We start from the raw sequence: 22,058 nt of genomic DNA on the forward strand, positions 1-22,058 counted from the left end.
GAAGTTCTAATAAACTTCATCTGTTTTCCTTCCCTTCCTTTCCCTGCAAGCTCTGCAGGCATGGAAAAATCATATCTATATATACTGGTAATGTTTTGTAAAAGCACTTGTCATTTTCATATACATACGTAAATACAAAAAAAAAAAGTATATTTACAGTGAGCACATTGAGCATACTAAGGCAACACATTTTATTCAAATCATCAAACATCAAAGAAAGCACAAAAAGAAAAAAGTGAGGCTATCCCAAGACTACCACAGAAGCGGCTGTTTTGCACAGAAAGTGGGAAATGGCACAAAACCTCTTGAAGTACAGATGTTTTGCAGAAACACAAACGTGGAGTTCACAAAACCAGTCAGCAGCTACAGCATATGTCTTGGCCACCCCTACAAAAGATGCAACTTGTGTCTTTCCTATCCTAGTTCCCAACTCCATATTAAATTAATGGTGTTGATTTATGTTTAAGTAATAACATCAGTCTTCGAGTAATTAGAGGCCTTATGTTCTTGGAGTCAACAGACTGCCTATGAGCCAGCTTTGGCACCCTCAGAAAATTCTACTTAAAGATCCAAAGCCTCAAAAACATTAAATAGGATTTTCTATGAACTATATTAATGATTGCTTTGGCAGGTAAAAAGCCACAGGAGACTAAAAATGCTAATGGTTCTAACCTTCTAATTTGGAAGTGTTGTAAATGAAAGATTTCATTTTGCCAACATCACACATATTGAAGTTTTGCAAAATGTTTTATTTATAATTGCCTTTATTTCAAAACCTTGCTTGTTCAGTTGTTATAACAACAAAATGATCACGTTAACTTCAGATTGAAGTGTTTCATTCGAACGAACCTGATTTCTTTCTCAAACTGATTTTAAAAGCTCACCAGAAAGCAAAACTCTTTCCCACACAGCTCTCTAGAATGCCTATGCAGAATGCGAAGAAAATGAAGTGATTATTACTTCCACTATTACATTACTATTTTACATTGGCACCAAAAGACCCTAAGTATTAACTCCATTGCTTCACATCAAGACACATAATTGATGAATGTTGCTTTTACAAACCGTTTGCAATTTTAGCACTAAATTACACTAAGATAATTGATAAAAAAAGGATAGTGTCAGGCAAATCACTAGTCGCAAAGAAAGTGACCACACACATTAAAAAAAAAAAAAAGGCAAAATAAAACAACAACAACAACAAAACATGTAATTCCATTCCCCCTTTTCCCCCTTTTGCCTACTATATGCAAGCTTTGTATACATTAGGTTAAGGTATACAGATCAAGAAAGACTGAACTGGGGCAGGGAAAAAGCTCAGCAGCTGTTCTCTTTTAAAACTACCAAAGTAAAAGTCTTTTCATCCTGATTAGTGGTTGAAACGCTGCTTTAGTCTTTTATTCACCTCTAGACACAAATGCACTAATACAACAGTAAACCTGATGTATTTCCATATCTATGAAAACCTACAACATTTATCTTAATTTTCCCTTGCCAAGAAGCCTTGTTAGCATATTAATGCACATTAATGTCTCACTGTTTAGTCAATAAGATCCTGAAGTCAGTCAGCTCAATAGGATGAATGCGCCACTCCACTGGTTCTAAACATCCAACGATAAAGACCTGTGTGCTTTAAGTCTGTGATGTGATACTGAGCCACCAGCTGGGATGTACTGACAACAATGTAGTCATGGAGATCATCAATCTGCTCAATTCCCAGTGGAGCAGATAAAAGAGGAATCTCTGGGAAAACTGGTTAGTGCAGAAGTATTTGGAATCTGCACTTCAATGATTTATTTATAGTTGCAAAAACATCAAAACTGAAGAAAGTGCCTTTCTTTAGCCCTCCAAGAGCTCTAACAAAATTTATACAAAAATATATAACCCAGGAAAAGTTTCCTCATCTCCCTCACTCTTGTGTCCGAATGAATTTGCTTCCCCATAATGAAATTCCCGGTTATGTTTTACAGTCCCGTTAATAAGAAGAGAACTTGACCTGTAACATATATATCATTGCTGACCAAAGCTAACAAACAAAGTCTCTCCTTAGGCCTCGCTATCCATCATTGCCCTTATCCACCACAAAAGCCTGCCAGAACAAATGAGGCTGGTGCTAAGTCAGTAAATCTGGGCTGGAAAGTAAAGAGAGAAAGCTGCTTCCAGAAGTGAGGATACTTTATAGATAGCATCTTGCCTGCAGCCATTTTCTTTAAAACTCAATGGTTATCTGGCATAAATGATCTCCCTGTTCACACTTACAGAGACATATGGTTGACAGAGAGATGCTCTTGCAGGATTTTTGCAATGGATAATATTAAGTATCTAGGAGGAGAGCAAACAGGAGTATTAAAAGTTGTATTTCTAAAAAAAAAAAAAAAAAAAAAAAAAAAAAAAAAAAACTTTCATAAGTGCATCAAAAATTACTCTGAACACAAGAGCAGAGTAGATTCCACTTAGAATTAAGAAGAGGAAAAAAAAAAAAAGTTGTTGTTGTTAATGAAAGGTTCCATTTTGATAGCCCATAAATACAAAGCTCCACATTCACCTGCAGAGTAGGGCAATGGCTTTCCACCTCTCCCACACAAATTCATCAGCAAACTTGCATGCCAACATGAAGGCTCCAATGTTAAGTGCGAGAGCATCATTTATGCACCCACCATCCCTGTGAGTCTCAGGCCTCAGAGCCTTCTGACCTCTCTCTCTCTCCCCGTTCCTTCCCTCCCCCCCTCCCCCCCCCCCCCCTTTTTTTTTTTATCACTACTGACCTAACTTTCAAAGAAATAGTCGAGCTGGGAAAAGTTATGACTTTCTTATCTGTTCCCTGACGTAGGAAAAGGGCATCAGATCATTGCTCATTAAGGAAGGACAAAAGAGGAGAATGAACAGAGACCAATCACAGCAACTGCTACCAGGGAAAATAGGTGGATTCAAAATCAACACTATCTGTCTTGCAACCTTCTCATGACCACAAAGGACAAAATGTTCTGTCATTTTTCTTTCTCTTTGCCTTCCTTCCACTGACAGTGTTCTTTTCCCCACCTTCTATCTCTGGCATCAAGCTTTCCCTACTGTTTCCCCCCCCTCATACATCTTTGACCTGTCTGAGTAACTATAGTCCTGTCTCCAGGTTTTGCTCATGTTGTCTCTCACTTGATCTGCAGCCCATTTCTCACCAGCTTAAATGAGAAAGGATAGACTCTTCCTCTATAGGTTTAAAGCAAGCTCCCTCCAGCTCACCCACTTGTATTTGCTTTTTTCCTTTCACCACCAAATGTACTGACTCATCCTCAAATACTTCCAACTTGCTTAAGTTTCAAAATCCCCAGTCCCTTGCTCTAATAAAAATGTTCTTAGTAGAGTCTCTCCCACTTTCCCCAGCTGTACTTCCAAGCTCCTATTCTCTCCAGGCTCCCTTCACTCTCAGCTACAATCTGGTTCCTATATACCTTGAATTCTTTGCTTTTCACAACGCTATGCTCCCTTTCTTAGCTGCTGTCCAAGAGGACAAAACACCTCAGGGCTCTGGCACAGCCTCCTTCCACAACTCTTCCTAGGCTCTCCATCAGCAGGCAAACCTTTGGTTTAACCACCACTGTTTCTCCAGCGAGTCAAACCAATTGCTGTGCTTTTGTTTTGCTTTGCTCTCCCAAATCTGGTGCAGCAGATTTTCCAACTGACGTATTCCACTTCAGTCAGAGTGTGCATTTTCTCTCAATCTCCCACATTATTTATCCCAGCTTACTCACCACTATAGTTGTCATCACTCATACCTCTTGAAGATCATCTTTGACTCTTCTCCTCATAGACATAGGCCTGTGCCTGACGTCTTTTGGTACCAACAGACAACAGAAGACTAGCTCCAACAGCAAAATTACTCAGTGCTCACGTGTGCTGTCTACCTCTGCTGGTTCTTTTTCCATTTGCCTGTTTGTTTTTCCTTATTTTTTTAATTATTTTTTTTTCCCTAGAGTTGTTCTTCTCCCCCAAGCACTTTTTAGAAGCACTAAAACCTAAGGAATCACAATATAATTAATCTTGTGAATCAACTGCAAGAACATAACCCGTGTATTGGGTTCAAACAGATTTAAAAAAAAAAAAAAAAAAACACCTTCCACATATGGTGCTCCCAGCAAAGAGCCTGGGCTGCTGCTAACTTACTGTAGCAATGCATAGGGAGGGTCAGAGCTGAACATTAGAGGAAATGGGCAGCTACTTGTGTCTATTGATTTTTATTGAATTATTAATGGACTTTAAGAGAAATCGAGTGAGTTGGATTATAAGCGTTAGCACTGTTGTAATTGAACTAATAAGAGGTTGTTATAGCTTGACTAGACTGCTAAAACATCAATTAGGCTAAAAATAAATTCCAATTATTGGATCCTCATATAAGCTGTGTTCTTTTCTTGCCCACAATTAAATTGCTTACATAACACTTCCACACATTGTACCTATCTTGGTGTCACTCCCGTCACATTATTTTATATCTCCAATCTTTGCTTAAGTTCATGATTTCTCTGCCCATCTCCTGCAACCCGAGTAGGCTATTAGGACAGAAAACATGCTTAAAATAAAGGTAAAGTCACTCAAGGTCTAGATTGTTTGACAGAAGCTCTAGATAGCTTTGGAAGGACACAATAAACATTACATTTCAGAAATATCATTTTCAACAGTACATAGAGCTGTTTTTCTTTCAATTTGCCCTAGTTTTTGGAAGGGAAGACAGACTGTTGAGATAAAACTGTCCTTGTTAAACATGCAGTAGGAGATATTGTTCAAGAGCTACCGGTGCAAGTGAGACTCTTGGAAGAAAATGAAATCTTCATCTTAGCCTCATGAAAACATTGCTGGACTCCACAGAGATTATGCAGTTTGAAAATATAAATCACAGGAAATTTTTGAAAACAAATACTGTCTGCCATCATGTAATGTTTTACTTGGCAAACTGCATTTTCTTACTATTTAATATCTTATAATTAATTCATATGGTAGTGTATACATGATAAAACAAGTAATTATATATAGCTCTCTGTCAGGCATGAAAGCATCCCAGGGGGCTCTCCTTAGGCACCAAATAACTAGTCTGATGTAGCTGCACACTGAGAATAAAAAAGATGTTGTGTATGATTAATTAGTGAATTCCAAAAATTAGAACAACTTACTGAAACTACAGTTCGTGATCCATTCCCCCCTTCAGCAGTACATTGAGTTTGAAATAGGTTTTAAATTTGAATTGCAAAATAAACTTTGCTTTTTTTCTGAAATTATGACATTATCTCATCATTTTCAACTGTGAATTTCAAGATTTTAACAATACTTGCCACAGTTAAGGTTTTTGTTTTCCTCTACTTAAAAATGAGAATAAGAAAGAAAAGTGATAAATTTTTTATACAGAAACTACAAATATATATCAGTTTATGCCACATGTGTATATTTTAAAACTCCTTGTCGGAAGATAGACGCAGGCATATAGGATACTATCTGTGGTAAGGGACCGTGTGGGTGGGTTAGACTGCATTTGGGATTTGGGTAGGATCTAAAGTACGTAACATATTCCCACAAGCTATTCAGTAAAATACTGCCTGTTCTACAGAAATAAGCGGAGATATCAAAACTCATCTCTCTCAAACGATGCCTCATAAGTTAGAGTATCATGGCACATATAATCACTGTGGCTGTTATTGCTCTGCATGCTTTATGAAAGAATCTGTATTTTAAAATCACTTTGGTTTAATGCCTAGCATTTCTGTGCATTTGTTACAGCTCTTGGGGATCCAGCCTCCATGGATTCAAAGATATATTGCACATTTAGACTAAGGTTTGAAAAGTTAGGTAAGCAATGGCTCTGAGTACTCTTCAGCACAGAAGCAGCATCTAATTCTCTCAGTAGACACCTCCCAGCTACTAATGAAAGTTGGAGATAGAAGTAAACAAGAACAAGACTAAAGTTTTAGTTTCTTTTCTCTTTTGCTTAGATTGCAGATTTAAACATTTTGTATTAAAACATTAACCTTAATTTCTCTTCTAAAGACAAAATGTAACATATTCTTTTATTGCAGGTAGAAAAAGGTTGTCTGAAGTAAAAGAAAAGCCTGTCATTAGCAAGCACTGGTAGTGCAAAGAATTTAATAGAGTTTCCATGAGTCTATCTTTATATGATTTGTTTCAGTTTGTTTGTTTGTTTAAGTCAATAACATTTCTATCAGCCCTGGTTATGGGTAGAATTGGTCTGAATATCCTTCCCATATATAAGTAAATAAAACCAAATAACACTGAATCACATCCTGCAATCTGTAAATGTACAAACTCTACCATTGTTACAGGCAGTGGTACTACTTGTACCCAAGTACCACACTTTAGGTACTGGTGTCAGGCATACTTCTGGTACATGTTAAGTTAGGAATATATTTATTATCTTCCTGCATAAGAGCCATGGCATACAAGATGGACTCAGCCTACCCTAAGCCACACTGACACATTGGAAGTGTCAGTGAATATTCTTCAGATATAGATTTCTCAGTAGCATAATGGTAGAAATTAGACATTTTGTGCTTTTGCTAAGAAAAAGATATTAATAATTGATAATATATTAACTGTTTAATATTAGTATTTAATATTTAATGTGTAATATAATTAAGTTTAATTATTTTTTAATAGATATTTGAAAATAACATTCTGCTTCCCTGGAATGAAAGCTTTTCTATCTGCTTTATTAGTTTTCCAACACAACCCAAAATGACAAGGTAATAATTCAAACACAGACAGTTAATGCAGATAGGAATCTTTATTTCTTAACTATATGTGATACTATTGCTGCAGCTCACTTACAAAAAAGAATTTACATAAGAAGAGAGAAGCTCTGGAAGTCTTCTCACTTTAACAAAACTGACAGTACTGCACAGCTCCTAAGTAGGACTCTCACCTAAAGAACATTGTGCATCCTATAGAGACAGCAAAACTAGCAAATAGCAGAGTATTAGTTAATCACAAGATTTAAAATAATATATTTAAATACTCGGGGGTTTATCTCAATTTCAGATGTCTTTATCTGATTTACTTATATTCTTCTCAGTATTACACTCCTTAAGGAGCAAATGTGTCATTGATTACTGCAGTTAGCCAATATGATACCAGGTATATTTTATTGTAATTTGGTTATTACTTCTCATTTTTGTAAGATTTCTTCTCTTTCTACAGATTGCAGTTAATCAGACTCAATCTGAAAACTACCTTATTTTTGTAGTCTGGTTAGCCAGTAGATAAAAACAACAAAAAACAGTAATCTGCCTATTATATACATGATGATGTGCAACAGTTTTGTTGTTACATTGTTTGTTTGTTTGTTTTAATGTATTTTTGGTGTTTCTTTGTGGTTTGTTTGTTTGTTTGTTTTTGAATAATATACTAGCATTTTTACACAAACATGTGGATAAATGTAAGCTTCCGTTAGTAAATCTTTCCAAGCAGAATGAGAACATACAACTCTAAACTAAGAGAAACCTGATGACGTCCAACCAAGTGTTGCTTCCAAACTACTTTGGACATCTACTCTAGAAGGAGAGGGTTCATCCTCTAAGACTGTTTATTTCCTTCATCCGAGGATTATTCAAATCCAGACAGCTTATTCAAATGTGGATCTCTACACTGAATACCGTGTTCCCTAGAGGGAAAATCATCAGTGAAACTCATGTAATACTCAAATGTAAACAGTCACTCAGTCTTTGCTCTCATCTCAGCTGCTGCACTTGAAACTGGGACAAACATGGCAACAGAAGAGAAACTAGGAGAGTTATTGAGGGAAAGAGGTAAATTGGAAGAAAAATGGAAAATGGTTCACACAGTTATGTTTAATAATATTAAATGCTTCCAAATATTGTTAGGATAAGTTAGCTATGTTGCATACTGCACAACTAGAACAACTAAATTCCCAAATACCAGAAAATAAATGTTATGGCTCACACAACCGTATTGTGGATTTGGAATGTGTGGAGAGTTGACCCAGGTCAGCAATCAAGCATCTACCAGCCACTCATTCCCCCTCCTCCGGCAGGCTGGGGGAGAGAATCAGAAGAGCAAAACCAATAAAAAAATAAGTTTAATAAGTGAAAAGAAAAAAAAAAAAAGGCAGGGGGGGGGGGAGGGAGAAAGAAGTCATGCAAAGGCAATAACTTACCACTTCCTATGAGCAGACTGATATCCAGTCAATCTCTAAGCAACAGCTACCTTAGAAAGGCTATTCCCCAGCTTTTATTGCCAAGCATGACATTATATGGATTTAAGGGATATCCCTTTGGTCAGTTGGGGTCAGCTGTCCTGGATGTGTCCCCTCCCACCCTTTTGCCCACCGCAGCCTACTCGCTGTGCAGGAAGTGAGATATAGAGAAGGCACTATTCAGCAACAGCCAAAACATTGGTGTGTTATCAACAGTGCTTTAGTAACAAACCTAAAACACAGCACCCTAAGAGCTGTAATGAAGAAAATTAACTCCATCCCAGCCAGACCCAAGACATGATGTAAAATGGCCTCTGCATCAGGCAAAATCCTCTGGATAAATAATGAAATAACCTGAGCAGATCATGCTCAGTCACAATGCTTACAAAAGACCACTGCATTCTCCTGTCTTCTTACTTGAGCCTACCAGCAGACTATTTGCATACCATCCTATTTCAGTAGATGCCTAGTCTTGCTGTCTGGGTGCATTTAACTCTTCTAGATGCATCAATGTATCCTGATAGCCAAAAGTCACAAACTTTATCCTTAAAAACTTCATCAGAAGTCCACCACCACAAATGTAATGGGCACTAAACACTCCTTGAAATATATCCTGGAGGGTGATTGTCAGTTTCAGAGGACTTCAGGTGTTGCAGTGGAAATAACTAATTATACGTCATCAGAACATCTGTTTTTGTAAAATGTTGATGTTCAGCAGGCTATATGCCAAGGATGCTATATTGAAAAGCACCTACATCTGAACACAGCATAATCCATACCCAACCTATCAGTAAAGTATCTCAAACTGCTTAATGACCTGAGGCAGAAAGTGGATTTCAGAGTACTTGTAATAAGGCTTAGGACAGGTAAATGAAGAAATCCCACCTCTTAGAATATTGCTTTTAACAGTCCTCCAAAGGAAAGTTAAATGTGACATAAATCTTAACAAATATTATTGTTATAAAACAGAAAGGTATCTACCATAACAGTATCTAGAGACATCACTTAGCTTTGGAAAAGCATCAGTTCTTTCTAGGACAGAAGCCAAACTTTTCCATCATTCAGAAGAAATGTATGCGGTTTTTCAAGACCCATACTGAAACCAGCTTTGAATATTTTTATTTGTGTTATTCTACCTTACAGAGAAATTCTACCAATGAGAGCATTGTTATTTCTGTCTATTCTTTGAATTTTACAGTGCTCAGGAATCAATCACGATTGGTGAAGTTTCTAATGCAGAATAAATGACATCCGATTTTGCAGTATATATTGCTTGTTAAGTGAGAACATAGAAACGGCTATCATACCCATAGGCTATAGCCATTACAAAATGCCCTCTCTGAAAAGCTTTGTGTTAGCTTGACATTTCTTCACTTTGTATTGTTAGTAATTAAAGCCACAATAATGTCACTGTGAGGAATGGGTCTGTGCTGAGAAAGAGAGCTTGGGACCATTTGAGCCATTCAGGATGAGGGACAGGACTCTGAAAAGACTTGGAATTATATTATTGCTAATGTGCCCTTTGTTACTACATTGCTTAATATTAAGACAGAGCTTCCTTCCAGAAGAAAAAAACTCAGTATCCGAAGAGGTATTTGGGCTGGAAAAAGGGATACAATAGTAAAAGCACATCTCTGAAAAAAAAAAAAACGCAGGTATTTCAGTCTCCTTTGTCCCCTGCCCCCCACTTCCACAAAACACAATAAAAGGTTCAAATCTGTGACCTTAGTTCCCCTCTGTCAACATATGACCTCTACACCCAGTCCGAGAAGGCCAGTCAAGTCCAGTTCTCAACCCATGCGCAAAAGGTGCATAGTTCAAACACAGGGCTTCAGCCATGGCACATAACAGGCAGCACAGCCATGCTGTTCTGACTGCAGACTGAGCTTCATCCTTGCCTACAAGAACTTCATCTGGCACGGACCCAGTCTCATGAGCTTTGCTCACATGGGTACATCTTCCCAATGGGACTTAACTATCTTCAATGTGAGTGTTACTGGATAAGGTCCTAAATCATACACATTTTTAGGAGGTCATTTTCTGCATCCATACATATTAATACAGTGATTATTTTAATGTAAATAACATACCCCAACCTTCTATTCACTTTAGAAAGTTTTTTGAAAGTGCAGAAGTAGACTGATAATTTCCACACAGAAACAATATCATTTGTCCATATGGAAGCACTCGAACCAAGAAATCTCAAAAAATCATCATGCCTAATTCAGGTATTGCACGGACTGGTAAATCCTCTTATATTATGGATGCACCAATCTCGCATATGATATGCGAGATTGCCATGTCTTCATCTAAACATTTCACCAACAGTGAAATCAAGAAGCTTCCTATTTTTAACTTATTACATGCCTGGCAAGTTCTACTCATAGCAACAGACTCTAATTTGAGTGATATGGAGATCATCACTAAAAGCATAACTTGTTTTTCTGCTTTCCAGTCAGCAGAGTAAGAATACAGCTGCGGGGGGGGTGGGGGTGGGGTGGGGGGCGGAATCTTAAAGCACATGATTTCACTCTTAATTCCACAGTTTCAGTGACCAGTGATTCCCTCAGAATGGTAGTGGCTGATGAAATCTCCTTGAAATTCAGTTCTGCAGCCTAAGCCTCTGCATAGTCTCCAAGGGCTGTGTGGCAAAAAGTGGCTGATGCTGCAAACCAAGCTATACAACTGGTCCTGATGTCAGATGTCTTCTGGGACAGGATGAGGGGCAAGGGATTTGTTTCTCTATGACTTAGTTCTAATTCTTTTAACAGATTTCCATCAAATGGCTTACCATAAACATTAAGCAGAGATGTATGTGAAGCTAAATTAATCACACACTCCTTTCCTGAAAACAGACAGGAGTTCTCACATCTAAATTTACAGATGAGCATTACCACCAAGGCTAATGCAGCTACTAATTCAAGTAAGCTGCAGGCATTAACTTTTGCAGAGTTCAGCCAAAGAAACTGTCTTAAAATGCCTCAATCCATCCCACTTAATTGAACATCACCAGAGAGCAATCCAGGTATTAGGTGGGACTACAGAGGACCTTAGACTTTACTCACATATGCTTAATTTTCAATTCAGCTGGCTAAATCTGAACCAAACTGCTCATTAGTCAAAGACAGTGCTACTGGCAACACTTAAGCTTTATTGTAAGAATGACTTGATAGCACACTGGTATTATGTATGTGATACCAGTGTTTGCGGCTTGCAGAATCAGGGGTGTCACAAGAAAGAGCAATAGTTAGCACAAAAGCAGATCGTGCAGAGGACTATGGCTTCTGCTGCAGCAGTGAGGATGTTTTTTCTTTCACAGGATTACACGAGAATTTAAAACTACAAATTTTAGAAGCATCACTTCTTATTAAGTAGTTTGTTGCTCCCTGATACCAAAAGAGTCACTCAAATTATAAATCATCACTCAGTATGATTAGCTAGTGTGTAATTAATGCTAGTATCTAGTGTATTATATTTACTTACTGCCTGGGTTGAGCGAATAGGAACAGACAGTGGTAAAAAGAGAAAGGTTGCCTGAATATCTGGATATTATGAAAATAAAGGAAAACTTTCCTATGGAAGTATGTTTCTAATTCCAGACCTCAACCATAGCAACTTGCAACTTTTACACTGACCAGAACTTAAAAATAATAAATAAATAAATAAATAAATAAATAAATAACACCTTAACTGGAGAGATAATTATTTTAGCTGATTAATATGCTGCATATCTAATTCATTGCATTTAATAGGCACATCACTTTGACTACTCATGAATTAATACATTCTTTCCGCAGTAAATAATACAGTGGAGCTAAGCATCTTTACAAGGTGTTACCTTCACAGTAGGCGTTGTCCTCTCGAAGGGCTCTGAAGCCATCTCGGCAGCTACAGACAGCTCTGTCATCCAGGTTTCGGCAGACAGAATGCTCCATGCAGTTGTGTCCTTCGGTACAAAAGTCGTGGCCTGTTCAGAAACAAATATGATTGAGGGTTAAGAAGAATCCAGGGATTATAAAACACCCCTGTCAAAGATAGGCCTATCTTTTTTCGGTTAGGTCAAAGAATACCTTTCTATTGTTCATGAGATTCTGAAAAATAAATTGTACCAAGCATGCAGCAGATGAAAGGAGTAGTAAAGGCCACAAGAACAGACTGTCTCTAGGTCTTCGATTCAATTGCAGGTTATGGCATTGATCTGAAGGCAGCTGGGTAGGGTGTAGGTGGCTTGCTTAAATCCCCTTACAGTCTCCTTGTCATTGTTAAGTACTTTTACAGAACATCTCTTAATTATGTGTGTGTATATATATATATATATATATTTTTTTTCTGGTCAGACATTTGTAAAAGAGCTCAGTAGCTTTGTAGCTTTGACATTCAGTAGTTCATTTACTAATGGCATTAGCCCAATCCTTTTTTTTTTTCAGCACTTTTTATTCCCAAGTGTATTTACAATCTTTCCCCATTTAACTAGAAGTCTTTGATTACCATTGACTTGTTTTGCTTTTTTCTTTCCCTTATCTTTTCCTTTCAAGCTCTACTGACAGAACACTCTTCCCTGATTGCTTCTGTCTTTCTATTTCAGAGAAACTTATTTTTGAATTCTCACCTTTTAGCCTTTCTTATTTTCTTGTATTCCTATTTTTGCCTTTCCATTTTTCCTGAGTGTGACTGCTTTTGACTGTACCTTAATTATGAGTATCAATATGTGTACGTTCTCATGAAATCTAATGTTGCTGAACATCATTAACTCAGACTTTATTATATGGAATCTAATCTGGTTGTAGTAACTGACTTGAAGCATCCAGACTTCCATATCTATTAAGGTGTGAAGTTTGTCCTCTTCACTATTTTCTCAGCAATTTAATTTGCTCTGTAACTGAAACATCAGAGTTGGTCAAGCAGCAGTACTTCACTGGTCTTTGCCAATAATTATTTCTTGTTTCAAAATCCCCCATAGGAGAAGTGGACAACATAGCTCAGGCTCAGGGGACCAGGATTTCTGTAACAGCAACAACTCCAGAAAGCAAGCTGGAGTTTTCCTGCAACACTGGCCTGTTACGATGTATCAAACATGTATTTGTTAGCAGTAGGGATTATTTTTATCATCACTCCATCTGACTTCTGCTTCATATTTTGATGTAGAATTGCTTCTATGCCTAAATAATATGAGTAAGGCAGAAATGCAAATGGCAGAATCTGCCTGGAGGTCAGATCAAAGGTGTGTTTTGCACTTGGGCAGTTCACAAACAGCATGAATCAACAGAAACAAAGCAAAAAAGGACAACAGAAAGAAGAGCACATAAAGGCAGAAGGTTTTAGTACTTCGACCCAGTGACATGGTCATCATGATGCAAATATCACAGACCTACTATGATATCAGAGGCAGGTGACTTTCCTTCTGTCTTTCCTGCTATGGATAAAGAGATTTGACTAGTATATTATTATTTTACTAATTTTGTGCTTATTTTACTTACATATTATAATTATATTATAATTTACCATAACTACCATAATGCTGTTATCTAACAGGACATGGAGAAGCAAAAAGCTCTACACTTTTACTAGCATTAGAGGCTCTTCAGTACTCATTGATGACAGCAAAAGAGTGTGCATCAAGAGCAACCTCTGGCCATGGTGATATATACTCTTTGCCCTTTTGTTGCCTTCCTCGTTGAAGCCTGAGTTAATGACAAGGCAATAGTCTTTTTGGGGGATTTCCTGGCCTGGATTGGTTTGTATCAGACTTTGGCATTACATAACTAAGAATGTAAATCTTATCAAGGATGTGGATGATGGTTTTTGTTTGTTTGTTTTTTGTTTGTTTGTTTTCCTTAAGATTCTTAACACTCATGTGTCAGCTGTATAATGCTGCTGAATGCATGCAGCAGCTTCCTGTTTAAAGAATAAAATATATAGCTCATAAGGGGCTATACTAGCATGCTTCAGGCAGGATTGAAAATGTTCAGAAAGCACTAATCTGACATATAGTAAAACTTTCTAGCTCTCCTTGGCACAGAAGCACAGAATTATTTTCTCTGCAACCCCAAACAGGTAAACAATGCATGCCAGCCTCAGAACAATTGCACAGCACACACTGTTCTCCAAAACAGACAACTCAAAGCACCTCAGAAGGATGCTGGGGAACACAGACATTTTTCCAATCTCATTTTGTTTTGACACTAGATGGGGTGAAGGATAGAAAGTCACTAATTACGCATATGGTTTCTTTGACTTTTCACCCACTTTTGGCTAGATTGAAACACAGAAGAGCCAGCAAACATCTTTCACAGGATTTAAAACATTAGACATTTTACAAATAATTTTCAGATGTCATGATGCCGATGTTATCCATTTAGCTTCACAAAATCTGCTGTGATTATAATGTACAGGAATGCCCTATTCAAAAAAATGACAAAGTCATGTAATCTATAAGAATACAAAACTACACTGAGCTTATATACATCCTACTATTATCTTACCTTTACATATTTTGCAGCAACTGTGAGACAAGGGGATCTGTTGAGATTCTGGGCAGTTTAAAGTCATACAACTGTCTTTTGGAATACGCTGCATTTTGTGGTCCTGTCAAATCGAGGCAATCAGTTAATATTGTGGGAGAAGAAATCAAGATAAATGATAACTTTAGTTGGATTTAGCATTATAATGTACAAACAAAAAATGCCTATGCCGAATTCCAGGTACCTTTGAAAACTATTTGAAAGGACAGTACAGCACAATAAAAGATCAGGAACTACTCTATGTGAAAACCTTCCCAAGCAAGCAAAAATGAGGAACCAGACCTTAGCTGTCAAGCTACATGCCTCAAAAGTTCATCTTAAAACTATGCCTCAAAGAGTAACAATTATTTCTCAGAAATTGAGGCTGCAGATTCCAGAATCAAGGGTCCTCCTTGTGAATACTCTAAAGCAGCTTTGTATTTATCTGGCAAGTAAAATAAAACTTGAACACCTCTGATCTCAACACTGTAGTAGTAACACAGAAGGAAACAGGCACTGATTCCCTATTAAGAACAAAGCACTTCCCAGTTAGATGTTTATCAGCATCTGGAAGTGTCCAGTGCCAAGATGGTATCTGAAACTCTTCAGGCATTAGTGCAGGTCACGCACAGGCACTGTAGTATGACCACAGGGAAATGCCTACCTTGGCAATCAGGCTACCACAGAAATACCACCTTCAGCCTCCCTCAGGCCCTAAATAATGTGTTCTGAAGTGCTCTGGTCCTCTCATGGCAAAGACAGAAATCATAGCAAACAACATGTTCCTCAGAGGCATGTGCCATAAGATCAGCAATTTGGTTAAAATATGAGCTCGCTGAACTCAGGACCCTATATTTCTACATGCAAGAAAACTGCCTAAAATCATGCATATGCACATGTATTATTGTATGGTTTAGCATTTGATTTTAAATCATCTTTGAACGGAAAATACAAAGATGAAATCAAAATTGCCAACCAAATTTTACATTAAACATTCGTGGCACAGAACCTGAAAACACACTAAATCAAACCAGCTGCTGACGCATACTGTACACCAGAACAAACAGAAAACAACAATCCTTCAAAATGAAGAAAATAACCTTTGATAGAAATAATATCAGGGTAGTCTGGATTACATTTTATTCTTTGCAGACTCTAACTTGGAAGAAATGTTTCTTCCACTTGTTTTGCAATATTTAAACAGAAAAGAGCCTATCTATAGCAGATAGAACTGTCGTTTATAATGTTTAAAATTATGTGTTAACTTGAAAGAAGAAATTTTCTACGTTGCGTTGTTAACTTCACCATAAGTCTTCAAGAATGAAATCTGTGCTAGTGCCATTCTTATCAAGTCTTTATTGAGTTGGGTTACTAATTATATCCCTTTATGGGAACTCTGGTGGTATTAGAATAGGGCCAACCTATGAATTCCTGGCTGACACACATTTTGCAATATGGGGATTTTCTGCTCTGAAAAATGGTTCACAAGCCTGCTCATCAGAACCAATATGTACTTCAGACCTTGAAAAAAAAAGAAAATTTGAATCAAAGTTGCTGCATAACATTTCTACCAGGAAAAGCAGGCATCCCACTTGCAAACAAGTATCATCAACAAAATGCAGACTAGCATGGGGAACAGAGGCATTTTGTTCATAGAGCACCTGACAGCTGCAAGAAACACAAGGCAACATCATGTAAGTTTTGACGGCTGTGAGTTAATCACAGAATTCATGTCCCAGTTGCCATGTTGAAAATACAAGTACACAGGCCTGAAAACCATATGACTGATCCATCAGTTTTCAGAATTATTTTTGGCCATCTTCTCCTTTCCTTTTGCAATAGATTTCAAAGTACCTACTCAGGGAATTAAGTTCAAACAGATGAAAATCAATGGGAGAAAGACGAGGTTCACCAGTTGTACTTGGTAAAACACACTTTTTCACAACAGCATCGGAAATTTCCAGAAAACAATCCCATAGACAGCTCAGAGCCCCCTCCCTCCAGGAGGCAGGCAAGGCACAAGAGGCTCCAGAGTGCCAAAGGGGAAGACTTTAAGCAGGAACGAGAGCAGAGCACTGACTCTGAAGCCAATGCAAACCTGCCATACATTTCTGACCTTCGTAGCTAAAAAGGATTTCATACCAGTTATTGAGTCTAGCAGTCTGGATTTCCTGCAGCCCCACAGAGTTTGTACAGTGTTAAGCATGGCTGTTAAATCCTCAAACCTGTGCTGCAGCTGCAGCTTCACAGAAGATATCCCCCATTCCTCTGCACTGGAAACGCATGCTCAGTTTTCTCAGATCTGCACCACAGCATGTGGTTTCTTATCTGGAGGTATTTCCACGCCATCCCTGCACCCTGGCAGGCAAACTGGGGTCCACTGCAGCCATCTGGGTAACACTCAACCTGCAGCCATGCCCTGGGGCACATTTTGCCCTTAAAGTGCATTTGTGGCCTCAAGAGCTTCTCTGTTCATGCAGCAGGATTAGACCAGCAGTATTGGGCACATTCTGCTTACAAATAAAACTACAACCCTTCCCAATTTCAAACACTAGAAAGACAACCAGACATCTGATGTGCCCCCCTCCTTTCCTTCTTTTTCATCATTTTTTCCACTAAAAATTATTCTGGAGTCCAAATTATGTTCCCATCATGTTTGTGCGTCACTTGTACCTGGGCTTACAAATATGAACAATAGCACCGCACACATGTAAATAGAAACATAATGTAGCCTGGTGGGGTTTGTTACTGGTGATGCTGAGGATAGGTAAGGAGGAAGGAATGCAGCTCAATTGATAAGCTGTGTAATCAAGGCTGCAGCTATGCAAAGCAAATATATTTGCAAAATATTATGCGGAACTCAGTAAGACAAAACAAACACAGGATGCCTTAGATGCCTTTTCTGTTGCCATTTCCTAGCGTAGACCTGTCTCTATTTCAACAGCTTCATTCAGTAGGACTTTGATATTTCTAACATGCAAGAAATTTTTTTTTCCATCAACAATATTCTTACCTTGCACTCAAACAGAACACAGTCCCCTGAGCTTGAATACACAGTTTCTCTTTGTCCTTCAAAGTAGGTTCTGCCTTCAAATATGCACACCGCTTCAGGAGAAAAAAAAATACCACAATGATTTTCTAAGAAAGTATTAGTACTCTTCATAGAACTGACGCACTGTTTTACAGATAACTGCATTTTAAAACTTAAAAATTGAGTCAGCTGCAATAATATCCTAAACGCACTTGCAGGAGTCTGGATATCACAGGGGAAAAAAAATCAGAGGAGAAAAAGATGAAAGAACCACAAAAGTGTATAAATAGAAGGTGAAGGATGGTGAAGTTGATGATGGAGTACTGATAGCAGCTGAGAGAGCAGAAGAGATGCATCACAGGTCACGACAAGGAAGATGTGGCTGCCTGCCTTGGCAGGAAAGAAGCACAGAAACACAGCTGGGACCAGAAGCAATGCAGCTGAGGGAAGCCATGCTAAGCAGCCCTATTAAAAGCTCAGAGGTGAAAAGAATAGAGATGTGAGAGCAGCACAAGTGACATTAACAGATAACCAATGTCTTGAAGAGGAATGTTGTACGAGAAAGGGCAATCACTGAAGCAACATATTTACTATTTGTTATCACAGCTTTTGGATGTTTCCCCACCCCACACAGGTCTTTCAAACTTACATATTTGTAACTTGATTATTCCAGCTATTTACCATTACTTCTACTCTATATTAGCATATATTAATTTTATTGCACAGGAATAGACCTTCAATGATTATTTTTTTTTTTTTGGTAGAAGTAGGATCAAACCTCCATAGGTCAAACCTACCCCCACCAGTTGTTTGCTACACCATGATCTGGCAACCTGCCACTCCTACACCCCAGCAATACTAAGAGTTCCAGTAGTGTGCTGACACAGCTCACATCACACTTCTCATCAAAGTTCCTATTTGGTGTTTAAGGGTTATGTAAAATGCCCTCAAAGCAAACAACCTCCCTGTTTTTTAAAAAGGGTCTATTATTGCAATTACTTTATGCGAAGTGTAAAGGCTAAGTAATACAACTGCTAGGTACAGAAAATCCGATGTCTGTCTCTACTGCTTAAGACACAGTCAAGGCTCATCAGGTAAGCATAGTCATGAAATAACAGGAGTAGGCTACTGCCTTAAAGTTCTGGGTTACCTGTTTGAAGCCTAATTTGCTAATTGTTCATTTGGAGATGTAAGTTAATTGTACTACAATTCACAGACTTTTTTCATTCACAGACTGATTTATCTATTTTGTTTAGATAAATCCATGCTGATTTATCTATTCTGTTTAACAAATTTGTAGACAATGTTAAAATCTCTGAAAGGACAAGAGTTTTTATTGCATAACCTACATTAATTACCATTACTGCTGTCAATTTCTACTTTATTTTATATTATTTTATTACTTGCAGCTCCGTGATTTTGCAAGTTTCTTATTACATTGTCAGCATGTAAAAAGCCAAGTCTTGGAACTGATACTGAAAAAGAAGTGATAGACATAGTGACAAAAAAAAAAAAAGTGTTTTTTTTTCCTTCCAAATTTCAAAATATTAGTTTTAATATCTTGTATAAAATAAAGTATCTTGTGTGAAATAAGCCAACACAACCCTTTCAAGGATTAATATCACAGTAAGCTCAACACTCCAGATCTCATGAATGGCAGAGTCTGCAGTCAGACTTAGTAAGGGTCTTTAATAAAGGGCTAACCAAATGAGAAGGTTTGCACAGTATCCACAAAGAGAGGTCACAAAATGTTTAGAAAGCTCAATACAATGATACAATGCCTCTTTCCTCTACTAAGAAGGAGAAGGAAAAAAAAAAAAAAAAAAAGAAAAAAAAAAAAGTAACACTACTCAAGCTCCTCTAGAAGGAAGGAATACATGAAAAAAAAAAAATAATAATCCACATAAATCTTTACCGGCGGACTAGCAGATCTTGAATCCAGACAGGAGAAAGCAATCATCCAGTCATATATATATTGACCTCCTATATATTACAGGCCATGACACTAAGCTGAAATACTCATATATTAAGCCCTTTCCCTTGCCCCACACTTTTCAGGCTTTCAAGAACAACTACACATGACAAGAAAAAAAAAAAAAAAAAAAAAAAAAAAAAAAAAAAAAAACAAAGTATTGCAATGCCTGAGGACCAGACAATGGCAATGGACTGATAACACATCCTTACACTTCCAACAGGCAGCCTATGCCTATTTGTAGTAAAGACAAAAGATATCAAGATCACAGCCATTCTGTCATGGAAGAAAACTCTCTCCTGAAGCCAGAATACTCATAGCATATTAATGAGACCACTGAGGCATATTTTATTTATTTATTTATTTATTTTAAAAAAGGAAGTATCTATAGTACCTCAAATCACAGTCCACTGAATCCCATCACTTTATCAACAGGGCAAACCTCTGGTTCTTCAGAGAAACTTGGAAAATAAAGTACATAGAAAAACTGCCTGAACACATCCAGCCTACTGCAACATCAGGAAGTCATTTCTTCATTCCACCATCAGCCCTCTGAAGCTTCAGAATGTTAAATTATCATAGCATAGCACTACAGTATCACAAACACATGCTGAAAGTAAGAAAAGCAACTCTTTTCCATAAAGCCTTGAAAGAAAGAAACAAACAAACAGAAAGATGATGAACAGAGACTCACAAATCCTAGGGCTGTGAGAAATTGCTCTGTCCAGACAGACTCTCTTGAGTCTCATACACAAGTGGAAGATTGTTTCTCAAAGGCTTGAAAGTCATTGCAGTGTGTATGTTAAAGACACATGTTTGTGTAGGTCTCAGAAAGTCCAAGCAATGTTAACATCCCCACATCCACTCCTTGATATGCCACCATAACTCCTGACCACCAAGCAGCTAGAAAATTATACCTGATTAATTGAATTTCCCTAGACAAGACTTCTAACTATTGGAATTTGCTGTGGCTTTATCAGCAAGGCTATAGATCCTCCAGGTATCAGCAACCTGCCTATACAAAGTGAGCAAACTATGTTTAAGATGAGAAAAAAAAAATAAACACGCAATAACTAAAGTGAAATTAAAATAATAAGAATAAACTGAATAATCTGAATACAAGCTTAACATGTCTTCTTATGGACTGCAATTTATTAAGACTACAGTCCAAAGGGACATTTCTTCTTGAAGTCACCAAAATCAACTGTATTTCAATTATTTATTTCCTGATCATTTTCTGTAAAACCTGAAGGATTCCACCATCATTAGACAATTCCTGTCATTAAGAATCTGAAAGAACAAAGTCAGACCCAGAAGCTCTTAATCAGAGCACCAGCACTTATTTCTTCTCTTTTCACATGTGCTAATCTAGATCAAATAAGCTGACAAAAAACACATGGGCACTTCATCTACACCAGCACCAGCTCAATGTTTAACACAACAGATACCAGTGGTTTTAGTAATGGTCTAAGTTTGCCAGTGCACACTGTCTTGTCTTCTCCAGACCCCTCATAAATGCTTCTCTTTTCTAGTCCTCTTTTCTTCTGCTGGCCACAGAGGAGACATCCTAACAGATAGAAAAGAGCAGATTTTTGTCAAGCTACTTGAACATTTCTAGGAACTTTACATTCAGGTTGTCCACAGAGCACACTTGGAAAGATTTCTAGTAAAATAATGGTACTAATCTTCTTATCCCCTGCTTTTCTGCTAAGATAGACCTACATTCAGAACACCTTTATTTTCCAGCCTCCTGCCAGCAATTGACACAGCCAGTACATATCCCATGATGCTGGCACTTCATGTCTTTATTTTCCTTCAGAAATAAAGATATTTCAACAACATGAACATCTGGACTAGAACAGTGTAATTGGAAAGTCCGGTGAAGATTTAATTTCTGCTTGGCTAGATGCTTCCCAAGATACTGTGATTAGTTTGTGATTGGTATCTCTCTGGGGAAACATAACATGTTTCATCTTCCTAATTCCTTTAGTCCAACAGATTGACTCATAGTCAAGAAATTACCTGATGATTAGTTGTTCCACAACTTCATAGTTATTGCCTATGCAGGATTTCTCTACAGCTGGATCACATAAACCATTTCCTCCCACACTCAAACTTCCATATCCCCCTAAAACATACCTAAAACAGTGTATATTATTCAAAGCTTATTTTTCTAAGAAGGTGAAACAGGAAGTCTACAAAACCTGCTAGGAAGTTTGACTACTCTTGATCTACTGGTATTCATAGGGTGATCAAATATTAAAACAATAGGTATCAGCACAGGGTCTAAAAAATTATTAGGAAGGTCTGCTTATATATCCATGACTAATTTGCGCAGATGTAGTA

General features: G+C 37.6%; 1 protein-coding gene across 1 annotated transcript in view; it reads right to left on the minus strand.

Moving 5' to 3' along the window:
- The window catches only part of NELL2 (neural EGFL like 2), a 148,833-nt gene that overhangs the window by 66,613 nt on the left and 60,162 nt on the right, over positions 1-22,058 (minus strand). The window contains exons 10-12 of the mRNA XM_038166632.2: positions 17,723-17,814; positions 14,692-14,794; positions 12,048-12,176 (exon numbers count right to left, since the gene is read on the minus strand). Of these exons, the coding sequence (XP_038022560.2) occupies positions 12,048-12,176; positions 14,692-14,794; positions 17,723-17,814 (324 nt within the window). The remainder of the gene's footprint in view (positions 1-12,047; positions 12,177-14,691; positions 14,795-17,722; positions 17,815-22,058) is intronic.

The sequence above is a fragment of the Anas platyrhynchos genome, chromosome 1 (assembly GCF_047663525.1).
Source record: "Anas platyrhynchos isolate ZD024472 breed Pekin duck chromosome 1, IASCAAS_PekinDuck_T2T, whole genome shotgun sequence".
NCBI classification, from domain to species: Eukaryota; Metazoa; Chordata; class Aves; order Anseriformes; family Anatidae; genus Anas; species Anas platyrhynchos.